This window comes from Cydia strobilella, chromosome 9 (genome assembly GCF_947568885.1).
Source record: "Cydia strobilella chromosome 9, ilCydStro3.1, whole genome shotgun sequence".
Taxonomy (NCBI): domain Eukaryota; kingdom Metazoa; phylum Arthropoda; class Insecta; order Lepidoptera; family Tortricidae; genus Cydia; species Cydia strobilella.
In genome coordinates this window covers 9,721,590-9,733,642 of record NC_086049.1, presented here as the reverse complement: position 1 = coordinate 9,733,642, position 12,053 = coordinate 9,721,590, and the positions used below count along the sequence as shown (strand labels likewise).

Sequence of the window (12,053 nt, the reverse complement as noted above, 5' to 3'; positions counted from 1 at the left end):
AGCTTAGGTATGACAAAGGGTTCCGTAGGTACGATTACGCAAAAACGGTAAAAAAATCACGTTTGTTGTATGGGAGCCCTACTTAAATATTTATTTTATTCTGTTTTTAGTATTTGTTGTTATAGCGGCAACAGAAATACATCATCTGTGAAAATTTCAACTGTCTAGCGGTTCATGAGATACAGCCTGGTGACAGACAGACAGACGGACAGTGGAGTCTTAGTAATAGGGTCCCGTTTTTACCCTATGGGTACGGAACCCTAAAAAGCGTTGTAATTCCGAGAACACAAAGTAGGTGATGGTAATGAGGTCAGAGTCCCCGGCAAGCTCGGCCGAATTGCACCTTCCCATACAAACGTAGTTCCGCTCTCATTTTAAAACTACGTGTTGGATTGTAATGAAACTGCTTATACAATGATATGAGGTATATCTATGTCTGTAATTAGTTTATATAGCTCCAGCTTATAAAACAAGTTTTGTATGAAAGACTTAAATTCGCTGTATTTTTTTAACCTTTTGGACGCCAATGACGGATATATCGGCACCGCAGGTCCAACGCCAAAGACGGATTAATCGGTCAAAGACCACAGAGCAACATAGACCTACGTGCATGTGCATAAAGTTCAATTTCAGTTTTGACACTTCGGTGACGTGGCGTCCGAGTGACAGCTTTTGTGTTTGACACGGCGTCGAAAAGGTTAACTATGAGTATCTGAAGCTACATAACATTACAGACATAGATACCTATACCTTATCCTATTGTAAGTAGGTACAAAGTTTTAAAATGAGAGCGGAACTACGGTTTTATGGAGAACCGAGCTTGCCGGGGACCCTTAAAGGTGCTATAGGTCGTATGATAGCTACGACTCGTATAGGTATCATACCACCTAGCACCTTTGCTAGTTGCATGACACGTCATCTCCATCGCCTACTTTTTATTAGCTACGACTCGTAAGTAGGTATCTGCTGGCTTAGACCGTGTACCTCGCGCCCGAGTGCAACATAGTGAGTGAAAGCGCAGTGAACTCTTGCCGAGACCGCTAGGAATACTAGTCCCCAAGAAATTTACTGTGGAAACAAAAGCAAATATAAAATTGTAACTTATGCTCTTTTCGAGATATTTCGAATCAACCGTAAATTTCGATATCGTTACAGAACAAGTAGGTATAAGTAAGTATTCAAAGTTATTCACCCATATCTAGAGCTCTCAAGTTATTCGAGCGCAGTTTTAAGAGTACTAAATCGAAACGCCAAAGTACATTTTACTACGCAGTAAGCGCGAACACTGGGTATTTATTATGAAAGGGTTCCATTTCGTTCGGATATTTCCAATCATTGACCACTCGATGATCCCGTTATCCGCAAATCGAGTTATCTTGTGGATGTTTTGAGAATTAATTAACAAATATGCCCTTGCTCTCCTAGTTAATTAAATGGACCGGGGGCAATAATCTCATTATCTTTGCAATACCTACGTCACTTTTGAAAAATCTTATTTCTTTTCAATGTCTTATTTTTGGATTATTAACAGGTTCAAACTACAAACAAGAGCAATGAAAACGATTTTTATTACTCTAGTGTTTTCCTTAAAATGAGAATAAATAGGTACTATATGGCAAAATATCACACGGCAAGCCATCTAAAAGGAATTGGTGTATTCACATTTATCCCCGCCTCATGTATGCCGGAGGTCACGAGGGGCGGGGACAAATGGGAATACACCAAGGAATTGCATTTTTTCGCCAAGGCTCACCCGGCCCACTTGCTAGCATTCAGTAATCGCGCGGTGCCGCGAAGTAATCAGTCGCCCAATTAGCACTGCGCTGTCTATGGCCGTCACGGTAACAAGTGTCATGGTATCTCTGGATCACTAATAAATGCCTTTCGCAAGAATGCTTGGAAGTGCATGTGCATTAGCTTAGTCTATTACAAGAAACATGTGTTTCTTTTCTTGTAATGGACTCGATCTGAAGCACCAAAAAAATTGCTTCATCAAAATCTTTGAAGGTACACACATACGGTTATGTTATGTTATGTTACATAACATATAAACTCCCAGCACTAGATTTTGGAGTGCTAAACTGGCAAGGATTTTAATTGTTAACCTTTTGGACGCTAACAAGATTGTATGTAGTCACCATCAGATATCGGATCGGCCAAGGTCAGTTAACTTCTTCAGTATAGAGGCTTTGTATGTTCAGATATTTATGAACATCTTGGCCACTCCGATATATCGGTGGGTGACTGTACTACTATATCAAAACCACTATCACATTTCAACTAACATTGACTATTGATCCAGTAGCATTCAAAAGGTTAACAACATTATAAAAAGGTATTAAATTTAAAAACAAACAAGTGTAAACAAATATAGGATTATATTCAGTGAAACATTCACATCCAACATAACAAACATTGGATTTCCCTCCAATAGTTTGTAGGTAAGTTATCACGGAACTCTGCTCGAGGTCCGAATCCTACAGACTGGTCTAAATAGTGAATCAACTATGAAACTATAATCCCATTTGCCACTATTATTTCCGGCAAAAAATTAGTTAAAAATTAAATAGTAACATTATACACGTTCGGATGTTCTGAGCGGCTTTCAGCCTTAACAATGTGGTGCTAGTTACTTAGGTGCAGCGGCCGCGCCGGGCCCCGGCGCCGCCTTTTGGTGATTCGACAATCAAAACATTTTATTTTATTCACACTTCAATATTTTCTATAAAACAGGTTACATAAGAATTCACGTATCGTTAGTTTTTTTAGGTTAGAAAAAAGCTGAAACCTACAGGTCCTCGATAGGTATGTGTAGAAGCTATTATGTACAAGCCTCAATAATAGTTGCTATTTAATCACAATAGGGATTAAATTTGATTAGATGATGCTAACAGAAAAAAAAACTATAATGTACCTAATTTTATAAGGATTATCTATTATATGAACATGAGCATTCAAAGGTGAAGATACAACACATGATAATATGACGTAACATAATAATTAAGTATTACAGACAGTATAATGATAACAATATTATTTTAGTCTATGTTATTGTTATTAAAGTATGCAGATCAAGCGCGACTATGGGTGACCGTCTACCAAACAAAGGAAAACCAAAATGCATCTTTATTACATTCTTAACAGGACTTTTATTACCTAATGCAGTTTGGCACTAGTAAATTCAATTGGATCTATAAAATGGTATAAAATATTTACCAAAGCTACCGTAAATGCCACTTTAATTTAATACTTTTATAGACCTTTGTCTAGACCACATATCTGCCTTGCCTGGGCAATACTTCGAGCAATACTTTCCAAATTATCTACTAAAATTATACATTCCGTAGTACTTCCTATTATTTCATTGATATTGCGAATATTATTTTTTTTTCAATAAAATTGATTATAACATACATGATCTTATTCTTGCCATATGAAGCATTTTATATTGAATGATAATAACAATACAACCCATGTTGAATGGGAGAGGCTGGTAAAAGCTAATTGTAGATAACGCACTCGACGATGGTTCCTTTTATTGCAGGGAATTCGACAATGCCATAGACGCTAAAATTGACAGGTGCCTCCCCCATTCAATTCAAATTAATACTATGTACAGATGTAGTAAACAATCCTTTACTAACGTTTCCTCACGGAAACGCACGAACATGTTATGCTATTTCAGTCAGTCTCAGTATAAAAAGTACTAGTATATATCAGTACTTCAGTGTCATAGTAGTAGTATGACAAATACGAATGTTTCCGAGAGATTACGACGGCAAAGGATTGTTCACTACATCTGTAATATTCCACTTTAATGCACGGTCACCCAGAGATAAGGAACATCTACATCTTACCACCGAGAATTCGTAAATAAAATGCGTGTCGCCGGCTTATCGCAGACGACTATAGGCCACGTATACCGAAAAGCGACCACACACAGGCACATTTGACTATATACATATAATAATACCCTTAAACATCGTTATAATATATCTCCATAGTACAAACTCGTATCTAAATAATGCTGTATACTCTGTAGAAATGCTGAGCTCGAGTCGAATCACCAAAAATGCTACCGGTCGGTCAGTTGTCGCCCCCGGTGGTCCGGCAACGTTCGACCGACCGACCAGTCCGTGCTTAAGTATAAATAAAGTAGTTTATATTCGACATTCTAAGTATTGGGGGAGGCCAAACACGATTTTCGACACTGGAAATGCTAAAAGGCAATACCAAACTGAGATACTTTGAACATAACCGACATTCACTTACCAAGTTCGATACTGTCTACGCTAAAATGACTCGTTGTCCGACCGTTAAAAGTTTCATTTAGCTGCACAATAAAATGCTTCACAACGCTTACACGTCTAGTGAGAACCAAAATACCATCTGAAACGGATCTCCTTTTGCATTATTTTCAAAATTTAAACGTAAAAGATAGTCTTGATGAATTAACAGTACATGAATACTCTTAGTAGACTTATTCAATAGTAATTAGGGGATGAAACATATACATGTTAATGAATATCTATCATGAATTTGAAGGGCTACCGCGAACATCGAAAATCGATATCTCGTTATCTGCCTCTCTGTTGCTTTTGCATATTTGAGCGATAGAAAGACAAATACCCGAAAATATTAAGGTAGTGGATCGCGCTAGGCCCTCTGATTTTAGCTCAGCCAGTCATTAAGCACACTTTAACTCTCGTGATGTCTGGCGTTTTAAAACTAATTGTATTTAGCCTTTAGATTTTTGATAATGGTTTAGTAATTTCTTTAAAACAAACTTACAACTGCGCCAGGAGCCCGTCATTTTAGTTTAAACTATTTCTACAACATAACTTTAACGAGGGATATATTTTATAGAATGATTAGCCTACACAATGTTTCGAAAAATAATTCGGCGAATCGTTCAATTATAAAAAACAATGTTACGCACATCTGCTAGCAGGACTACTGATTCCAATTATTAAACTACAATGAATGTCACCTATGGTCCAAATATATATATAAATACGTAATAAATAGCGCGGTACAGGTCGAACTGGTGTTTGTTAACGGTCGAATGAATGTAACTTATGTCGTCGCGGACCGTACCAGCTGCTATCATACACGACATTTCGTAGGCCGTACTGTCTACTTTACTTAACTAAAAGTCCTAGTATTTGACAACCTAATTCCAGCCAGTGTCGGTCATCAAAAAGTCTGTAACATGTCAAATTCTGAGGCTGAAATTAAATTCTAATAATATCAGAATAGATATTAGTATGATAAACTATAATATTTTGAACTATATTCAATATAATTTCGCTCCAGTAGACCTTTGTTTTCTATTTATTTGTAATTTTGTGTGCCCAAATTTTGGCGAGTTCAAGCTTTACATTCCTCCTATTTTATAAATTTAACAGGGAGGCATCAACACTGAATTAAATAAATAGGCATAGACAGTCAGTCAGACAGTTATGAACGAAAACCGACGTTATAAACACAGTATCATCAAATGCCGCAAATGCGGCTTGATATCATTTCACGGTTTTAAATTGTCTAACGCCAACGCTGTCTAGCGCTGTGACCGCTTTACCTATTGATGAGAGCACACTCTTTTGCTTGATTGATGCCGCACGTTTATTAGTTTAGGAGTTGGAGCCTGTGATTTACAATTATTTTCAAGACAGAATTCCTCGAAAAAAGAAATCTCATTCGTTCGCCCGGCGCTAAGTTACATTCACTCGAAAAACGGTTACGTCTAGGGCCCATATAAATATGCGTTTTAAAATTACAAAATATGTACATACAATATGGTCTAATCTACTAATGTATAAAACATGGACTCCACCGCATTGCAAAAATATGGAAATGATATCGATCTGTTTCCAAACGTCATAAATAGATAACAGACAAAGTCGGTAACGTAATTAAATCGTATTTACATAAGTATCGGGGCCCTAGCGCGGTCCCGGCGGGGCCCGGGGGCGGGGCCCGGGGGCGGCTCCCGGGGGCGGGGCCCGGGGGCGGGGGCGGGGCATGCGGCACACGCTCAGTTGTAGATCTTGATGGCCTTCTCCAGGTAGTTGACGCGCGAGCGCTTCGGCGTCTTGTTGATGTGGTCCAGCCCCAGCCACGGCCGCCCCGTCGCGTCTGGAAGCGACAGATCTTCTTACATTTTAGCACGCATTCCGGGACTACCACGAGCGATGACCATCGACAATTTTGAATTTTTCAAACACATTTTCCGGAGAAGAGATCCGTTACGTTAAATTGACATATTCATACTTATTATTCGGTAACCGAATGCAGGATTTTTTTATTAAACAGCCCGAATGAACAGTTTGCAAAACTGTTAGTATACATGTTTGTATGCAGGGGTGCTAAGTATTAACTATTAAGTTTTGCTGACTGTACATCGGTGTCAAAGGCCAAACCGTGATACAGGAACGCGAGGTGCTGTCTAGCGTTCCTGTAGCACATTATGTGAGTATTGACGAGAACGGATATACGAGTATTCCCATGAAAATGTCCAAACACCAGTAGCATGCCAATGTAAAGTTTGAGACGGTAGGAGGAGGTACTTACTTGCGTTACTACTCGGCCTGAAGTCGAATATGTTTATTGTCGCTCCTTCACTTATGTAGTTAGGTCTGCCATTTGTCACTATAGCGAAATTGTACTGAAACAAAAAAAACACACGTGTTAACATAACTACACCTCCCCTTTATTAAATAACATTGTCATTAAATCATCTGTCAAGATGTTAGACTTGAATGATAATGATGATATCCAATGGTATTCAGTTACCTTTTCCCACTCCTTGTTGGGTATGTCGAGCTTGGCCTGCAGCCGGTCTTTGACGGCCTGGAACGGCTCGAGGTGCTTCACGCGCGTGTAGAACGGGACGCCGAACGTCGCGTACACCTGCTTGTGAAAGTGAGCGCACGGCACTAACGCCTCGTCCTCCTAAAACAACATTAACAAATTTAAAATAGTACCAAACAAAAGGAAGATGTGACACTTCAATATAATGTACAAAAATCAATAAGTTGATAATACGCTGCACGTACAACCTGCATTTCACATCATTTTAATAGATGGATCATGATTAGTACGGCGGTAGATAATGATTGTTAATGGTTATGTGGTAAACACCATTTAAATTTAAAAGCTTCTATCCGCCATCGCTCTACGCGACAACATTTCCATCTTCACCACTTTGTTGATTGGCAGCCCTCAACTGTGCGTTTCTCCAGAAACTTCCTGCCTCGCACAGCTGAATGTGGAATGAACTGTCGCCAGCGGTATCCAGACCGATACAACTTTCAAACTTTCATCAAAAGAGCGTACTCCCATCTTAAATACGGCAACGCACTTACAAATCCTCTGGCGATTCGTCTGCTCATTTGCCTCCTATATCATTAAAAAAAATCGCTAAAAAGGTACGATGAGATTTGAACGCACATTGCACATATTGCACTCACAAATCAAGTAAAGATACAGTAGGTAAACACAAGTAACCTGTAGATTCAACTCGTCCTGAGGTATCTCCTCTATTCTGTAGAGCCTGGGCGGCGCTATGGTGACCTGGTCGAGCGTCAGCTCGGGGTCGGGTCCGGGCAACACTTTGTGACACGACACCTCGACGATCCGTAATCTGCCGACAAATATTTTCATGAGTCTGGGGGGCGAGTATATTGATACTGTAAGTATGTGCAACAAATAACCAAGTTTAACCTATGTAAGTTTGTTTTGGACTATAAAACTGAACTAAATACTCATTCCAGCAAAATAATGTAAAGGCGCTCACCTGCCCGACCCGTCGGGAGACATTTCAACAACTTTAGCCGCTTCTTCTAATATGTCTGCTACTTTGCCACCTTTGTTTGGATATAAAATTAATTCTTTATCTTCTTTATAATTAGGACCAACCTGTAATGAAAAATTAAATAAGTTTTTTTAAGTTACGAGCTCATGAGGAACAAGTTAATCCCAATTCTTACCAATAGGAACTAATAAAATAACTCAATTGGAATCATATTTGTATGACTTAAACATGATGCGACAACACAGTCATCGAATAAAAAACTTGCTTATTTTTTTTTTAAGTTAAGCGTACACACTTACCCATAAACATTTGAACTGTTTCTTATTGTCCAATTCGTTAACTTTAATAGATAAAATCTGGTAGAACAATTTCTTAGTGCACTTTGGTTTACAGTACACTAGCAGATCCTTCAGTATCCCGTCGTAGGAGTACCGCAGCGGCAAACCGGGCGTATCCTTGTAACTGCAACAGGCAACAACAACGATGTTAAACAAACATTTAAATAAAAAAATAAAGAAACAACTCGGCAGATCTACTCGAGTCTTAGTTACTTTTGGCTGCCGGATATATGGGTTTCCCCAGATTTGTTTTAGTATATACCCCGTCGAAGGACCATTCAGAGAGGGGTTTTTAAAAGCGACCAGGAGCATGAAGAAAATAATAGCTGTGGTATCAGGGAATATAGAACCATTTAGCCCAAATGTCAGGCATTTAACCCTTTACCCTGCGTCGGCAAAAAAGGCGATGACACTCTATACGGCATACAGGATAATTTAAAATGAGTCAGTGATTAGAAGTCAAAAAACCTGAATAAGAGATACAGGAAATATTAGTTTATTACGATAATTAAGAGTGTAAATACTAACACAATAAGTAAATAAGCCTGTTTGTTAAATTGAGCGTTAACCGAAGTCTGATTTCGTATATAGGTTAAACTACCTAGTTAAATATGTTTACTAAATAGTACTTACTTCTGACACTTAAAGAACTGTATTAAGTAAGGGTCGACGTTGAGCCGTTGGCCAACCGCTCTCGCCATTTGCTCGTAACGCATTTGCATAGACAACTCCATTGTGAATCTGCAAATGTTTCTCTCATTAGTCATAATCACTATACAGACATCCCGTCCCCCCAGCAGGACAAAAATTTACTCTTATAGACCAAATGGCTGCCTCAAATGACATACATACAATATACATCATAAATAATTAATTGATATTATTCAAATAGGTTAAAATAAAATATTATTAAAATAAAAGGTTTTTTTTATCTGATTATTTGCCATGAAACATTATCAATTAGATACATTTCAGAAGACAATATAAAATAGAAACACTGTACCATTCATGTAAAGAAAAAACAAAAAAAAATTTAAACACGACAAGCAATTGAGCCCGGGGTCTCTAGATAATCGATTCGACGTGTCAACCTTTCCACTTCTCTAAGTTTTTTCTTTTCTTTTGTTATGGTACCTTATCTTTATTATATGATTGGTACAAAAACAAGCTTAATAAAATTCAACACGCACGATCATAGTGAACCATTCTGAAAGGTTACAAAACAATATTTCGACTCACCCCGGATCATTGGGTAGCGTCTTATCCACAAACTGCACCTCGACCTTGTAGAAGATGTACTTGAAGTAGTCCTGGCAGGTGGGCAGCTCGAGCTCCTCGTGCCGGTGGTCGGCTCGCTCGAACACGATGATGTCGCCATCCATCAGTTCGTCCAAAGCCTGGCCGCGTGCACACGACTCAACCCGAGCGACGGCCGCCTTGAGGCCGCCCGCCGCACGGGTCGGACACGGTTTAGGGCATGCAATATTACGCGACGACTAGTTAACGATTAGGTACAATTTTAATCAATATTATGTTAAAAGATACAGTCGCTTGGATACGCTAAAATTATGGTAAGTCTGATAAAACCCGCCTTCTACAAAAATATTGATAGTCTTTTCAAAAGGGCTTATTTCTCTATGAACACCATACAAAAATAAGCCCTTTTGAAAAGACACTCCTCAATTGATTCATACCAATTTTGAAAGATTTTGGTAACTTCGCGTACGACTCGTATCTTCAAATTCGAACAAAATGTAAAACTAGTGCTTTTTAAGCTATTTGTTAATGTTTGCAAGGTGTTTATGATTTCAACATTGCATGCCCTATAAATGATATTTAATGCAGATTCGTTTTAAAATTTGAATGGCATATTATAAGCATTTCGAAGTTTCATTAAAATATTAGGAAACAACTGCAGAAAATTGGTATAAAACGAATCAGCACATAATTCCAATATAACAAATATGTAAGATCAGGATAAAGGACTCCGTTAATGGCACATCGTTTGCACATTTTTGACGTAATTTTCGCTTTGGCAGTTTGAAACATGTGCCTATAGCTTCATTATCAGAATCATTAATCCGAAATGATAGTAATGGTAATAGCTTTATAAGACAGTATAGTGAAAGGCAATCTAGGTACTAACAACAAACATCAATATTTTTTAGTTTTTTTTTCTATCCTGGCGGCAAAGCAATGTACGGCAAACAACGTAAAAGCGTGAGTTCATGTCCACCTTTCCGCTAACGTTAATGTTAATTCAAATAAAGGAATCAAAGCTCCTATCAGTTTAAATGTGTAAAAGACTTCTAGATCTATGACTATCTTAAACTTCAATGGTGCTAGACTGCAGAGAAATAGTCGATTCATTACAGAAAGCAAAGATTCACTGTTTGTTCAGATGTGTTAAGTGTACGACTAATTCGTTCTTAGAATTTGACAGCTAATGTCGATGACGCTGTACGGCTCCGTACATTATGCGGTAACTCTTGTTGGCAAAACTTTAAGTGTGACAATTCTACTACAAAACATATAGCGCTGTATAGCACCATCTCATTCGGGCAAGTAATAGAACGTATACAAACTTATAATAGTTAGCTCAGAAGACGTATTTTCAATTGGTATAATTTTATATTCTATAAGTTCCAGTAAGAACGTGCGAAATGCATAATAAAAAAAAATGTACAATGTATAATGAACTTCAGGTATAAAATCGTTTACGATAAATATTATTAAGCATAATGTCAGTTTTGTTTAATATACTCAAGAAATAACGTAAATAATTTACAAAAAAACAGCATATACCTATACGTGCTACTGCTGGGCACAGGCCCCACGCTGGCCCAATGCGGGAAAAACATAATAGGTAATCATTTTCTTATAACAGTTTTTATCTATGAGGTCACAGTTCTACCCTAACCGAACTTTTCTGGTAGCAGTTTCTTCGAATGGAGGTCGCAGTTGTAACCTAACCCATTTTTTCTGGTAGCAATTTCTTCGTGTGGAGGTCGCAGTGAACCTAACTCACTTTTCTGGTAGCAGTTTCTTCGTATAGAGTCACAATTCTAACCTAACCCACTTTTCAGGTAGTTTTTTTGTGTGGGGTATCGCAGTTCTAACCTAACCTTACCAACTTTTCTGCTAGCAGTATTTTGTTATGGGTCTCATTTATACCCTAAATTACTTTTCTGGCAGCAGTTTCTTAGTGTGGGAAGTCACAGTCCCGCAGTTTAATCGTTAGTTTTTAGGGTTCCGTACCCAAAGGTTAAAAACGGGACCCTATTACTAAGACTCCACTGTCCGTCCGTCTGTCTGTCACCAGGCTGTACCTCATGAACCGTGATAGCTCGACAGTTGAAATTTTCACAGATGATGTATTTCTGTTGCCGTTATAACAACAAATCAAATACTAAAAAGCACGGAACCCTCGGTGGGCGAGTCCGACTCGCACTTTTGTCCGGATTTTCGATATTATTTTTAGGGTTCCGTACTCAAAGGGTAAAAACGGGACCCTTTATTAAGACTCCTTCGTCCGTCTGTCTGTCTGTCCGTCTGTCTCTCTGTCTGTCACTAAACTGTATCTCATGAACCGTGATAGCTAGACAGTCGAAATTTTCACAGATGATGTATTTCTGTAGCCGCTATAACAAATACTAAAAACAGAATAAAATAAATATAAGTCCCATACAACAAACGTGATTTTCTTGCCGCTTTTTGCGTAATGGTACGGACGGAAGCCTTTGTGCGCGAGTCCAACTCGCACTTAGCCGGTTTTTTATACAACTTGATGGTTATATGAACCGAAGTTAGATAATATGTCTGTTAGTCGAAATGACGATATTTAAAATGTGTGTTATATTATTTTTACGTTATACGAATTCTAAATAGATATTTAGTTC

General features: G+C 38.3%; 1 protein-coding gene across 6 annotated transcripts in view; it reads right to left on the bottom strand.

Annotated features, from left to right (window-relative positions):
* Positions 1-2,359: 2,359 nt before the first annotated feature.
* LOC134744224 (ubiquitin carboxyl-terminal hydrolase 7-like) overlaps positions 2,360-12,053 on the bottom strand; it is a 32,494-nt gene continuing 22,800 nt past the window's right edge. For 3 of the 6 annotated variants that reach the window (XM_063677955.1, XM_063677956.1, XM_063677961.1), the window contains 8 exons: positions 9,394-9,538; positions 8,788-8,895; positions 8,116-8,278; positions 7,799-7,920; positions 7,510-7,645; positions 6,796-6,954; positions 6,574-6,667; positions 2,360-6,153 (listed from right to left, as the gene is read on the bottom strand). In XM_063677955.1, coding sequence (XP_063534025.1) covers positions 6,038-6,153; positions 6,574-6,667; positions 6,796-6,954; positions 7,510-7,645; positions 7,799-7,920; positions 8,116-8,278; positions 8,788-8,895; positions 9,394-9,538 — 1,043 coding nt within the window. In that variant the 3' untranslated portion in view covers positions 2,360-6,037. Of the gene's footprint in view, positions 6,154-6,573; positions 6,668-6,795; positions 6,955-7,509; positions 7,646-7,798; positions 7,921-8,115; positions 8,279-8,787; positions 8,896-9,393; positions 9,552-12,053 lie in introns of all 6 variants that reach the window. The other 3 variants (XM_063677958.1, XM_063677957.1, XM_063677959.1) reach the window with 3 other exon arrangements.